The 15,508-nt window shown below is 36.3% G+C and overlaps 1 protein-coding gene across 9 annotated transcripts in view; it reads right to left on the reverse strand.

The window, feature by feature from the left end:
- The window catches only part of LOC134210562 (85/88 kDa calcium-independent phospholipase A2), a 53,358-nt gene that overhangs the window by 26,410 nt on the left and 11,440 nt on the right, over positions 1 to 15,508 (reverse strand). For 3 of the 9 annotated variants that reach the window (XM_062686630.1, XM_062686629.1, XM_062686627.1), the window contains exon 1: positions 181 to 379. The exons of 2 other annotated variants lie outside the window; for them this stretch is intronic. Coding sequence is in view for 4 of the 7 variants with exons in the window: in XM_062686627.1 (XP_062542611.1) it covers positions 181 to 190 (10 nt within the window). In the remaining 3 variants the exon portion in view is untranslated. Of the gene's footprint in view, positions 1 to 180; positions 380 to 15,508 lie in introns of those variants that run through there. 4 more of the 9 variants (XM_062686634.1, XM_062686633.1, XM_062686631.1 and 1 more) reach the window with 2 other exon arrangements.

Here is a 15,508-nt window from a genome sequence, read left to right on the forward strand (position 1 = left end):
ATTAGTAATTCATGCAATGTCCCAAAAACATACAGAAACTCATGCAACACAACAAATTACATTCTAATTGGTCACCCGTCCCCTGACCCGATTGGGGTAGGATTTTCCACCTTCCTCGTTATCGGGGACAGATTTGCGAAAAATTTTCTCCACCCGCACAAACACAAAGGCTCCACTCACCGTTTAGCATTTTCTCGTCGAATTCCGCTAGTTTTGCGATCCAAAGTTAATTGTCCTGATTGAGCCGGATGTGAAGCACGTTTGCGAGCAGTGATTTAAGTTTTTTCTGCACTTTTACGCGAACTTTTTTAATCTTCTAGATCCACTGGAAAATTTTTGCTTGATGACCGACTTCTATCAACTTTTGTTATGACTAATGACACATACACAAATGCAGAACCCGAAGAATCAGAATGACAGCACTGAAATAAAAAATAAAAACAAAACGGAAGACTGTGCGCACTCACACACCGATTTTGTTTGGTCGTTTCGTCAGCTGACAAAACGAAACGGATAAACATTCTCCCGATTCAGAGAAACTAACTGATGCTGGGAAATTAAATCACTTAAAAAATAATTCAAAATGTTGCTATTTCTTGTGACATGTAAGGTGTAACTATAAGAATGTAGATTCACAAAAATGTATTGTAATTATTGTTTAATAAACTATCGTCAATAATTTAAATTGAGTTTTATTTTTCTGTGAATTTCCAACAAAGATGCTACCTTTTTGTGAAAGTATAAATATTAGAGTACACATTAAAATTTTGACATGTTAATCGAAATTAGCTGAGTCGATCAATTCACCGATGTTAAATTTAGATTGGGCAACTGAATATTAGATCAACTTGATTTCCTTTGACTGTGTTCAACTGTCTATCAATTGAAATGAGTTTTTATGGGAGTGTTTATGTGTACAATTTGCGTTCAAATCGAGTAAACTACTCGATTCAATTGTCCTGTCAAAACGTAGCCAATCTGATATTTAACATTTTTCGGTTCGATTTTCTAAAGAGTCATGTAGTTTGTGAGAAAATTTTGATACAAAAATATATGAAATTATTTTGTTTGTATTGATGGAACAAAATTCGATCGCTATGTTCTATGTCTCGGGATACCTAGGCATAGTCGTTTTCATTTTGCGCTTAAAAAACATACAGTGAAATATTTCAAATCAGTACACAGACAAAAAACTTTGTTAAAAGCGAACCCCGCAGACGACGAAAAAAGTTTGACAATATCTTGATTATTGAAGAAATAGATTGATGGTGCGAGTGCCATTCCAGTAATATTGAAGTAAATCGATGGAAATCAGAAAAGTTTGATAAATACTATTTTCAGTATTGTCGGCGTCGAATTCGGAAGTACATATAGGGATTTCTAAAAAGAATTTAATCGTATAAACTTCCTCGAGTCAAGTACGAGACACTCAAGACGGCTCTATACTGTTGAGGTCGAAATATGTATCTATTAAAGTTACAATCAAGTGATGAAATTAAATGGGATAGTATGAACCGAGGGGTGGATCACTTTGAAATTTAACTGAATCGAAAAATGCATTAAAAATTGCATAAAATACAAAATGCGCTGAGATATGCGAATAAAAACATAATATCAAGACAAAATTTTCAAAACGACTTATCTGCTTTTGTAAACAAAGATTCAAACGACGATTTAACGAATCTGATAGCTCTCCCACGCAAACCAACCACCATGAACAGGCAGTGGAATCCTTCACCTACCTATTGATGGTGTTGGTTTGCGTGGGAGAGCTATCAGATTCGTCAAATCGTCGTTTGAATCTTTGTTTACAAAAGCAGATAAGTCGTTTTGGAAATTTTGTCTTGAATATATTATCATATGATATTATAATGCGTATGAAAATGTGCCAAAATACTAAATATTTACATTTGCCTCATACTACATGCTGAGGAGGCGCGATGCACCGCATATTACCCCCTGCAAATTACATCAACTTGGTTAATTTAAGTATTGCAATGTTACCTAGATGTAAACTCATTAGTCTGGACGTTAATTTTTAAAACTGTAAATAACTTTATATTGTAAATGAATTACAAATAAACTGAAGTTTATACCACAAAAAAACTATTTGATGAACGGTAACTCATTTTAGAAGTCAAAGCTTTCTTCAAACGTTGAATGTAGCTGCCATGGAGTTTCGTATAATTTTGAAGTTTAGCGATTCGTTGTCCGATAATAGCAAAACTGTTGCAACTTTCGAATTGCAGTTAAAAAGCGTTGCAGTTACATATATGACTTTCAGCTCTTGATCGTCTAGTGCAGAGGTTCCCAAACTTTTTGGATACGCGACCCACCTAGCAGAATCCCAAATAGGTTGCGACCCACCAGGTACAAATGCATTGATTTTTATAAATTGGATAAAAATGAGTTTGCGTTAGATTGACCAAATCATAATAAATTGCTTCAAATCCCATCATTGTATTTTTGTTTTTTGAATTGGATGTGGAACTTGATTGGATTTGGATGGAATTTGGATTGGTTTTGGGTTGGTTTTGAATTGGATTTGGATTGGATTTTGATTGGATTTGTATTGGATTTGAATTAGATTGTATTTCAATTGGATTTGGAAATTAATTAGATTTGGATTGGATTAGAATTAGATTTGAATATGATTTTGATTGTATTTAGATTGGAATTGGATCGAATTTGTATTGGATTTAGATCGGATTCGAATTAAATTTGGATTTGATTTAGATTGGATTAGAATTAGATTTTGACTGGCTTTAAATTGGAATTAGATTTGGATTTGAATTAGATTTCGATTCGATTCGAAATCAAATTGGATTTCAATTTTTATGGATTGGATTTGAAATAGATTTGGATTGTATTTGGATTGTATGCAGATTGGGTTGGATTTAAATTAGATTTGAAATTGAATTGGATTTGAATTTAATATGGATTGGATTTGGATATGAATTAAACTTGGGTTGGATGTGATTTGGATTTAGGGGAACGGTTCGCCACTTCATCCCATAGCTCCTATTTCCATCCCATTAAAAACAAAGCAATGGAAAGGAATTTGGTTTGTTTATTATTTTTGTGATTTTTTTCAGCAGTGAGCACGTATGTTGACAAAAAGAAGCGACGAATTTGGTGCCGTATTTCTTGGTTCAGCGATGAGATGGATATATGTACAGTGAGATGGAGATCGGAACATTTCCCCTAGATGTGATTTGGATTTAGATGGGATTTGGATTTGATTCAGATTATTTCTGGATTGGGTTTTGATTAGATGTGGATTGTATTGAATTTTATTCTATTTGCCATTTGCACAATAAAAGAAGACAATTGATCTCGTCAAGTTTGATGTTCTCTAATAATCGAATCATTACTTAGATCGTTATCTAAAAGCTGGTATAGATTTGTGAGATTAAATAGTGACAAAGTTATAAATCAAGATTTGTCTTTCGCGACCCACCATTGATCAGCCTACGATCCCCCTGGGGGTCGCGACCCACAGTTTGGGAACCCATGGTCTAGTGTACAGAATTTTGAAAGAATTTTTTTTGTAGCGATAGAAGCAATGATATCGAATCTCGAAAATAATTTTTTGAATAACCTAAACTTTGGATGAGATTTGAGAATTTAAGATTTTTTTTCCAACATCCAATATCAACACAGTAAGGGTCGTCTTCTAACTGGAGTAGATTTTGGTCCGCATAGCATTTGAATGGACATTACACTTGAATGAAACGTTTGCGATGGGGTCCACTGCTAGGAATTTATGTTCTCCGGCTTTATGACACCATATACCCTGGATTGCTGCCACGCGATATGATATTCATTACTTCAAGGGGTCCATATTCAGATATTTACCGTACCGAAAGATGCTTGACAATTAATAAAAAGTATTGCAGTTAAACGACATGTGGCATAATTGTCATTACATAATGTTTGGTCTATAATAGATAAAGCAAATATCTATACTAATATGGACAATGGGCATCTAATATACGTGGATTCTGCTCAATGATTTGTTGTTCGTTGACCGTTTTCTTAAGAGAAGAGGAGTCTTATACTAAGGACACACCTGTGGTACTTGTATCATGGTACAAGAAGACAAGAAAATTAGTCCAAGACTATCTTTGATAAAGACAATCATCGGTACGGAACTCATTTCAAGATTCTTGTACCATGGTACTTATACCACCAATGTGTCATTAGTATTATTGATGACCAAATGGATTCTTCTTTCGGAGATTCCATACTCGTGCGCTTGTGGGCCTTCCTTAGCCGAGCGATAAGATGCGTGGCTACCAAGCAAGACCATGCTGAGGGTCGCTGGGTTTGATTCCCGGCACGGTCTACGAAGCTTTCGGGTTGGCCATTTGCTCGACTTCCCTGGGCATAAAAGTATCATCGTGTATAGCCTCAAATGCAAAAATGGTAACTTGGCTTAGAAACCTCGCTGTGGAAGAGCTTAATGAACACTAAACTACAAGGCGGCAATGTCCCAGGTGGGGATGTAATACCAATGAAGAAGAGGATGCTCGTGCGCTCAACTGGCGACGAACGATCATTGAGTGGGCGCGCAGTTAAACACGGAAGGTTTTATATTGGCGTGTCCGAACCAATCTACATCTCCCCTATTGCTATGCTAACGAGATTGTATAACGACTTCGGATGGCCACCAAAACCGAAAGCAATGTTTGGCTATCGAATTTAGCTGAAAGCGCTTCTAGAGTTTTCACTGTGGCGGTGTTCCTATTCAAGTCCAAAGTGAATGAATATCTGCCGTGAATGATGTCACCCGACGCTTGTCGTTTAGGGCAAGATTTATTAGGTGTTGGGAAATGTTTGCACTTGAAATACTGCGACCGAGCGGTTGAACTTTGAGAAGGTTCCGGAAATATGAAAGTTGAACAAATATAAAACGAATCGTTCAAGGGCTTTTGAAGTTTTCTGACAGAAATGTTCTGCCGTTCTACGCATAGTTGTCCCATGTTACCTTTGTTGAAAAAATCCAAACTCGAGTCAATTTGTCGCACTAATTTCAGAATCGATTGGATCTCGAAATTGAACAAATATTTTTGGGATGTTATGAGCGTAGACAAAACTTTTCCAGGACATAAAACGAATCACTATTTATTTAAACGGTTTTCATTCTCGTTATCATCAAACAACAATTTAATTTTTTCAGTGGGACAAATTGACGCGAGTTTGAGCTTTTTATCAAAGGTAACATGGGACAATTATGCGTAGAACGGCAGTGTTCGAGTGTCGTGAAACTGAGTATTATTAATAATGCGATTAATCGTGCTAGTTGAAGAATAAGAATAAGAATAAGAATAAGAATAAGAATAAGAATAAGAATAAGAATAAGAATAAGAATAAGAATAAGAATAAGAATAAGAATAAGAATAAGAATAAGAATAAGAATAAGAATAAGAATAAGAATAAGAATAAGAATAAGAATAAGAATAAGAATAAGAATAAGAATAAGAATAAGAATAAGAATAAGAATAAGAATAAGAATAAGAATAAGAATAAGAATAAGAATAAGAATAAGAATAAGAATAAGAATAAGAATAAGAATAAGAATAAGAATAAGAATAAGAATAAGAATAAGAATAAGAATAAGAATAAGAATAAGAATAAGAATAAGAATAAGAATAAGAATAAGAATAAGAATAAGAATAAGAATAAGAATAAGAATAAGAATAAGAATAAGAATAAGAATAAGAATAAGAATAAGAATAAGAATAAGAATAAGAATAAGAATAAGAATAAGAATAAGAATAAGAATAAGAATAAGAATAAGAATAAGAATAAGAATAAGAATAAGAATAAGAATAAGAATAAGAATAAGAATAAGAATAAGAATAAGAATAAGAATAAGAATAAGAATAAGAATAAGAATAAGAATAAGAATAAGAATAAGAATAAGAATAAGAATAAGAATAAGAATAAGAATAAGAATAAGAATAAGAATAAGAATAAGAATAAGAATAAGAATAAGAATAAGAATAAGAATAAGAATAAGAATAAGAATAAGAATAAGAATAAGAATAAGAATAAGAATAAGAATAAGAATAAGAATAAGAATAAGAATAAGAATAAGAATAAGAATAAGAATAAGAATAAGAATAAGAATAAGAATAAGAATAAGAATAAGAATAAGAATAAGAATAAGAATAAGAATAAGAATAAGAATAAGAATAAGAATAAGAATAAGAATAAGAATAAGAATAAGAATAAGAATAAGAATAAGAATAAGAATAAGAATAAGAATAAGAATAAGAATAAGAATAAGAATAAGAATAAGAATAAGAATAAGAATAAGAATAAGAATAAGAATAAGAATAAGAATAAGAATAAGAATAAGAATAAGAATAAGAATAAGAATAAGAATAAGAATAAGAATAAGAATAAGAATAAGAATAAGAATAAGAATAAGAATAAGAATAAGAATAAGAATAAGAATAAGAATAAGATTAGATATTCTTCAGAACGTCGGCTCAGGAGGCACGTTCTGAAGAATAAGAATAAGAATAAGAATAAGAATAAGAATAAGAATAAGAATAAGAATAAGAATAAGAATAAGAATAAGAATAAGAATAAGAATAAGAATAAGAATAAGAATAAGAATAAGAATAAGAATAAGAATAAGAATAAGAATAAGAATAAGAATAAGAATAAGAATAAGAATAAGAATAAGAATAAGAATAAGAATAAGAATAAGAATAAGAATAAGAATAAGAATAAGAATAAGAATAAGAATAAGAATAAGAATAAGAATAAGAATAAGAATAAGAATAAGAATAAGAATAAGAATAAGAATAAGAATAAGAATAAGAATAAGAATAAGAATAAGAATAAGAATAAGAATAAGAATAAGAATAAGAATAAGAATAAGAATAAGAATAAGAATAAGAATAAGAATAAGAATAAGAATAAGAATAAGAATAAGAATAAGAATAAGAATAAGAATAAGAATAAGAATAAGAATAAGAATAAGAATAAGAATAAGAATAAGAATAAGAATAAGAATAAGAATAAGAATAAGAATAAGAATAAGAATAAGAATAAGAATAAGAATAAGAATAAGAATAAGAATAAGAATAAGAATAAGAATAAGAATAAGAATAAGAATAAGAATAAGAATAAGAATAAGAATAAGAATAAGAATAAGAATAAGAATAAGAATAAGAATAAGAATAAGAATAAGAATAAGAATAAGAATAAGAATAAGAATAAGAATAAGAATAAGAATAAGAATAAGAATAAGAATAAGAATAAGAATAAGAATAAGAATAAGAATAAGAATAAGAATAAGAATAAGAATAAGAATAAGAATAAGAATAAGAATAAGTTGATTACAGTTCGACTGGGGTGTTTATTGAAATATTTTGGCTTTTTCAGTCTGATATATTCAAACGTGTTTATATTTGCATTGCCCGACATTTCGGCCCGTTTATTGGGTCTTTTTCAAGGGAAAAGCTGTCTACCGTTCTTCGTACACTTAACAACTATAAACATATATGCTAGGATTAGAGCTTCTGGTATTTAATAAGAATAACAATAAGAATAAGAATAAAACTGAAATGTCCAAAATTTCCAAATTTGCGAAATTGACAAAAAAATCGAATAGATGAAATCAAACCAAACTGTCCCAGCAGTAAGGTTGTACGTTTAGCTTTCCATTGGTATAAAAATGTAGACATAATACCAACTAGAACCAAAGTTATGGACAAAATTCAAAAGGGTGCCCAGCCCTCCCCTATATGAAAAAGTGGCTAATGTTTTTCGGTTTTCGTGTGCACACACACAAACATACACACGGGCAGACAGACATTTGTTCAGCTTGACGAGCTGAGTCGATTAGTATATAACATCATGGGTCTCCGAGACTTCTATAAAAAGTTCGATTTTGGAGTGAAATGACTTTGTTGTACGAGAAAGGCAAAAATTAATAATTAATTATTGGTCAGTTTTTCCTTTTTCCTGAACACCTGAGCCTTCTCATTCATTTCATTTATTTAGTCTACATCTAAACAGATAACACTGAATCAACAATACACGGTTCGAGGCCGCATCTTTCCATCCTCAAATACACCCCACGCTCGCCAAGTCGTTTTGTACCTGGTCTGCCCACCTCGCTCGCTGCGCTCCACGCCGTCTCGTACCTGCCGGATCAGAAGCAAACGCTATCTTCGCAGGGTTGCTGTCCGACATTCTTGTACTGAAACATGTACTGCCCATCGTACCCTTCCGGTTTTAGCTACCTTCTGGATACTGGGTTCGCCGTAGAGCTGGGCGAGCTCGTGGTTCATTCTTCGCCGCCACACACCGTCTTCTTGCACACCGCCAAAGATGGTCCTAAGCACCCGTCGCTCGAATACTCCGAGTGCTTGCAAGTCCTCCTCGAGCATTGTCCATGTTTCATGTCCGTAGAGGACAACCGGTCTTATTAGCGTCTTGTACATGACACATTTGGTGCGGTGGCGAATCTTTTTTGACCGCAGTTTCTTCTGGAGCCCGTAGTAGGCCCGACTTCCACAGATGATGCGCTTTCGTATTTCACGACTAACATTGTTATCAGCCGTTAGCAAGGATCCGAGGTAGACGAATTCCTCGACCACCTCGAAGGTATCCCCGTCTATCGTAACACTGCTTCCCAGGCGGGCCCTGTCGCGCTCGGTTCCGCCCACAAGCATGTACTTTGTCTTTGACGCTTCACGCTTCAGGCGGGTGTACAGTTCTGCCACCTTTGCAAATGTTCGGCCGACAATGTCCATGTTATCCGCGAAACAAATTGACTTAGTCTGTTGAAAATCGTACCCCGGCTCTCCGCATGACACCTTCTAGCGCAATGTTGAACAACAAGCATGAAAGTCCATCACCTTGTCTTAGTCCCCGGCGCGATTCGAACGAACTGGAGTGTTCGCCCGAAATCTTCACACAGTTTTGCACACCATCCACCGTTGCACAGTGTGCAAATTCGAGCCAAAAAACGGACACAATTCAACCACGGTATGTACATAACTGGAGATAACCTTAAAAAATCACAAAAATCCAAAGAATCTGATGGTGCCAACCCCTTTGCCGTTGGAATAGTGGAAGTGTCCTATTTTGTCCAATTTCCCCTACAAATAGAAGATTTTGCTAATACATATTTTCATTAATCGAAAAGACAGGAAAAACCTTGACTTGTGTTATGGAAATATCATAATAGGCCTCCCATATATTTTTGAACACGGATAAGTGTCTCATTTTGTCTAATATCCCCTATAAAATGCTTCAGATGATACACATTTAAGATTCGAGGAGATCATCAAATGAGTTACTGTCAGTTATGGAATTCAGGACGATGAAATAGTGTTATCCTCGGACAATTCACTGGGAATCTGTTTAGTGTCTGTTTTTGTCTGATGCCCCCTATAATTTAAAAATATTTTCAAACATCAAATTCAACATCAAATCAATTTTCATTTTAGGAAAATGTACTAAGATCCTTGAAGACTATTGTAGGCATATCAAAAGGCTATTCCTTTTTTGCAGGGTCCCTTCAGTGTCTCATTTTGTCCAATATCCCTTATACTTTGAACCTTTTTTCAATTTATCAGAACACACAAATTGAAAGCTCGAGAAAATGTTGTGAAAATCGGCGATTTATCTGGACAAAGAAATGTGACTTTTCCTAGTGGGTTGAATAGTGTCTGATTTTGGCCAAATATCCCCTATAGTTGAATGAAATTTTAAAATCAGATAGAGCAAATCAATTAATAACTATGAAAATTATATTAGTATCCTTGCTTACTTAGTGGACATATTAAAGAGAGTTTTTTTCTTTTCAGAGTGCATCGTCCAATGTCTCATCCTGTCTAATACCCCTATACATTGAAGTTCTTTTAATGCACAAAATATCAATTAAAGCTCGAGAGAATTTTGTGAATTGTGCCAATTTTAGCAAATCACTTGAATAATAAAATAAGGCCTTAGCCTCGGCCTTAGCTAATTAACAGGGAGCTGGGTAATGTCTGATTTTGGTCAATATCCCCTATATTTAAATGAAGTTTCAATATATAGTAGAGCAAATCAATAAATAACTTAGAAAACTATATCAAGATCTAAGCTGATTTTCACAAAATTCTTAGTTATTTTGATTTGTGTGTTCGTATGCATTAAAATATTTCCTAGAAGAATAACTAAGAATTTTGTGAAAATCAGCTTAGATCTTGATATAGTTTTCTAAGTTATTTATTGATTTGCTCTACTATATATTGGAACTTCATTTAAATATAGGGGATATTGACCAAAATCAGACATTACCCAGCTCCCTGTTAATTAGCTAAGGCCGAGGCTAAGGCCTTATTTTATTATTCAAGTGATTTGCTAAAATTGGCACAATTCACAAAATTCTCTCGAGCTTTAATTGATGTTTTTGTGCATTAAAAGAACTTCAATGTATAGGGGGTATTAGACAGGATGAGACATTGGACGATGCACTCTGAAAAAGAAAAAAAAACCTCTCTTTAATATGTCCACTAAGTAAGCAAGGATGCTAATATAATTTTCATAGTTATTAATTGATTTGCTCTATCTGATTTTAAAATTTCATTCAACTATAGGGGATATTTGGCAAAATCAGACACTATTCAACCCCCTAGGAAAAGTCACATTTATTTGTCCAGATAATTCGCCGATTTTCACCAAATTTTCTCGAGCTTTCAATTTGTGTGTTCTGATAAATTGAAAAAAAGGTTCAACGTATAAGGGATATTGGACAAAATGAGACACTGAAGGGACCCTGCAAAAAAGGAATAGCCTTTTGATATGCCTACAATAGTCTTCAAGGATCTTAGTACATTTTCCTAAATTGAAAATTGATTTGATGTTATTCTTTTGAAAATATTTTTAAATTATAGGGGGCATCAGACGAAAACAGACACTAAACAGATTCCCAGTGAATTGTCCGAGGATAACACTATTTCATCGTCCTGAATTCCATAACTGACAGTAACTCATTTGATGATCTCCTCGAATCTTAAATGTGTATCATCTGAAGCATTTTATAGGGGATATTAGACAAAATGAGATACTTATCCGTGTTCAAAAATATATGGGAGGCCTATTACGATATTTCCATAACACAAGTCAAGGTTTTCCCTGTCTTTTCGATTAATGTGAAAATATGTATTAGCAAAATCTTCTATTTGTAGGGGAAATTGGACAAAATAGGACACTTCCAGTATTCTTACGGCAAAGGGGTCGGCACCATCAGATTCTTTGGATTTTTGTGATTTTTTAAGGTAATCTCCAGATATGTACATACCGTGGTTGAATTGCGTCCGTTTTTTGGCTCGAATTTGCACACTGTGCGTTGCTTTGATCAGTCTGGTAAGCTTCCCAGGGAAGCTGTTCTCGTCCATAATTTTCCATAGCTCTACGCGGTCTATACTGTCGTATGCCGCCTTGAAATCAACGAACAGATGGTGCGTTGGGACCTGGTATTCACGGCATTTTTGAAGGATTTGCCGTACAGTACAGATCTGGTCCGTTGTCGAGCGGCCGTCAACGAAGCCGGCTTGATAACTTCCCACGAACTCATTCACTAATGGTGACAGACGACGGAAGATGATCTGGGATATCACTTTGTAGGTGGCATTAAAGATCGTGATCGCTCGAAAGTTTTCACACTCCAGCAACTCCTTTCTTGTAGGTGGGGCATATAACCCCTTCCTTCCACTCCTCCGGTAGCTGTTCAGTTTCCTAGATTCTGACTATCAATTTTTGCAGGCATGTGGCTAGCATTTCCGGGCCCATCTTGATAAGCTCAGCTCCGATACCATCCTTACCAGCTGCTTTATTGGTCTTTAGCTGTTGGATAGCATCCTTAACTTCCCTCAAGGTTGGGCTGGTTGGCTTCCATCGTCCGTTGAACTGACGTAGTGATCTCTTTCGCTGCCTTGACTGTCACTGCCTGCACTCTCAGCGCCATTCAAATGTTCCTCGTAGTGCTACTTCCACCTTTCGATCACCACATGTTTGTCCGTCAAGATGCTCCCATCCTTATCCCGGCACATTTCGGCTCGCGGCACGAAGCCTTTGCGGGATGCGTTGAGCTTCTTGTAGAACTTGCGTGTTTCTTGAGAACGGCTCATATACCCGACGTTGAGCTCCGCTGCGTCGTTAATGGCTGCTTTGACTGTATTCCAGCAGTCCTCAAGGGGGACCCCATCGAGCTCACCCTCTTCCGGCAACGCTGCCTCGAGATACTGCGCGTATGCAGTGGCGACATCAGGTTGCTTCAGTCGCTCTAGGTTGTACCGCGGCGATCGTCGGTACCGAACATTGTTGATTACGGATAGTTTTGGGCGCAGTTTCACCATCACCAGATATTGATCAGAGTCGATGTTAGCGCTACGATATGTTCTGACGGCACGGCAAATGCTGGGTAAAGCTTACCATTCGTACTTCGCGTACCTGAAGGAATAAAATAGACCCCATCTTGCGGTCCTTAGCCTCTTACCCGATACTCATATCCCTACCTCCCCGTGGTGCTGGCCGGGATACGAGCAACCTTAGGGAAGATCGGGTAACCAACCCCGGTGGGAACTATGGTCGTATGCTGACAACGAAGGGGGGGGGGGGGTTTGCTCCTCTCCGGAGGTGCAAATCTTACTGAGCGTATGTTCTCCATGTCAGGATCGGCTGATCATCGTCCGAGTGCCAGCGAGGGACTCTAAGTGAAACTGTGCACCATGGTCCACCGGGAATAAGGAGGAATGGTCGGTCTAAACTCCTCCTGATGATTTTGACGTCGTGGCTTGGGCAGCTTTCGTACTCACGTTCCAGCTGCCCGTAGAATGCGTCCCGTAGAATGCGTCCCGTAGAATGCGTGACTTCATACATCATCAGTGCTTCCGGAGCGTGGGCTATGGACGTTGATTATGCTGAAGTTGAAGAACCGGCCTTGGATCCTCAACCTGCACATTCTTTCATTGATCGGCCACCAACCGATCACGCGCCTTTGCATATCGCCCATCACTATGAGAGCTGTTCCCAGCTCGTCTGTGTTGCCGCAGCTCTGGTAGATGGTATGATTACCTCTAAACGTCCGCGTCATTGATCCCTTCTAACAAACCTCCTGCAGCCCTACGGCGCCGAATCCACGGTCCTTGAGCACATCGGCGTGTATGCGTGTGCTCTCGATGAAGTTGAAAGATTTGCAGTTCCACGAATCGAGTTTCCAATCGCTAGTCCCTTTCCGTACTCTCTTGTTGATTGTTCGTTGCTTATGTTTTTTTTAAAGCTGGCTTGCAGGGCCTGACACCAACCCCCCAAATTTCCGAAGGACCATTCCTGCTTATTCCCGGTGGACCATGGTGCACAGTTTCACTTAGAGTCCCTCGCTGGCACTCGGACGATGATCAGCCGCCCCTAACATGAAGAACAGACGATGTTGTGAGCCGTTGCTGACATGGAGAACAGAAGCTCAGTAAGATTTGCACCTCCGGAGAGGAGCAAACCCCCCTTCCCTGTCAGCGTACGACGATAGTTCCCCGGTTACCCGATCTTCCCTAAGGTTGCTCGTATCCCGGCCAGCACCACGGGGAGGTCGGGATAGGAGTATCGGGTAGGAGGCTAAGGACGGCGAGATGGGGTCTATTTTATTCCTTCAGGTACGCGAAGTACCAATGGTACGCTTTACCCAGCATTTGCCGTGCCACCTGAGCGTTCTATTTATTTATATTTACCCGAGCCTTCTATCGAATTACTTTTGATATCTTCTCAATTGATGAAGAACTATTTTTGCCTTTCTCGTATACTAGGGGTAGGGGAAACTGGACACACATGATCCCCACTTTTTGTTTCGTATGTTTCTCGATGTAAAATGCTTAAATTTACACAATTTAAAAAGGATTTGATAGACAATTTAATTAGTTATTCAAAAACATCATTGGAAGAAATTATTCTCTCATGAAAGCTATCAAAAAATCGTTTTTTCTAAAAGATAGAAAATTTGACATTTTCAAAACTTGCGGGAGACTTGATCCCTCTATCGGGGGAAATTGATCCCTTTATATTTAGGTTCTTTCAAGTCTGATGGAAGGCCAAATTGGTTTATTTTCAAATCCTAATAATTCTTTATAGTCTAACGTAAAAACAGTCGTGCAATAATTAAAAATATTGTTGGTATTATACAGTAATACAAGTTTTATGGTTCTCGAATAGAATAACAGTGACAATTACCAACAAACTTTACATGCTGATGATTATTTATGCAATCCATCTGCTCCACTGAAAGGCAGAGGTCATATTACGACAACCATGATGTTTCCAAGGGGATCCCTCTGTATGGATGATACAGTTATGATACCAAAATTGGGTGATCGATACATAAATTTTAATTATATCTTTGTTGTTTTTAAATCTAATTATCCTGTTACTAATAAAAAAAAGCCGCACTTCAAAACCCATGGCCAGTGGTAAATATCGCAGAGTGCCTATTTCGGAACCAACCAAAAAGGTATGTGATGGTCGCCAGACTACTACTAATACCACGACCGTTATCATACCAGGCAGGTGACTTCATACATTAGTTTGGTACTGTCACGCATGCTTGAAACATTAAATTTACGTGTATATTATTAGTACACAAATGCGATTTATTTTAAAATACTGAATAGAAGCGGTAGGATTAGCCTATTGTTAAACGTTCTTTGGGAAGACAGACGGGAAGACTTGCGATTAAATACCATGAAAATAGTGATTCTAAATAAACTAAATAAAAGAGAAAGTACAATTGAATAGTAGATCTAACAGTACTAATTTTAAACCCGGTGTATTCCCTGAGTATTGTCAACACTTTATTTTTTCATAGATTGAACATTATGTTAATTTATTCACTCGTATATAATAAAACTAAACAAAGTTAAGTATTTTGTTAAATATCTTGGCTGTACATATGCACAGTAGGGTGGTTCAAAAAATCGATTTTGCTCCACAGTGCTCATCTGATTCTTTACCATGTTCTGAGTGTCCTCTGAAAATTTGAGCTCATTTGGATTAAAACTGATTTAGCACAAGCCGTTTCAAGTTTGCATGCAAATTAGTATGGGAAATTATTTTTTTTATACTGTTAATGACGTTTCCCCGTTTAAAGAAAACCTACAGAGCTGAAAGGGATACTCAACAGCTTTCACCCAACGAAAACCGCATGTTGATTAATCGTCCCAATAATTAGTAATCGATTTTAAGACAGGTTGCGAGTCTTTAGTCATGATCGTTAAACTTCTTTGAGGGCATCCCTGAAATGTGCAGTGCAACATAATAGCCTGAATTTGTGTGTGCTATCTTTCGCGCCACGAGTAGCAATGTAGCCTGTTGATGAGTTACGCAATTAGCTCCAGAAAACCACGGTATAGACAACGACTAATTAAGACGTTCATGTCCCATATAAGAGTACGCAGTTTTAGTGCTCATGATGTACTAGAGTAGAAAATTGTACAACCGCATTTTA

This window comes from Armigeres subalbatus, chromosome 2 (genome assembly GCF_024139115.2).
Source record: "Armigeres subalbatus isolate Guangzhou_Male chromosome 2, GZ_Asu_2, whole genome shotgun sequence".
NCBI lineage: Eukaryota > Metazoa > Arthropoda > Insecta > Diptera > Culicidae > Armigeres > Armigeres subalbatus.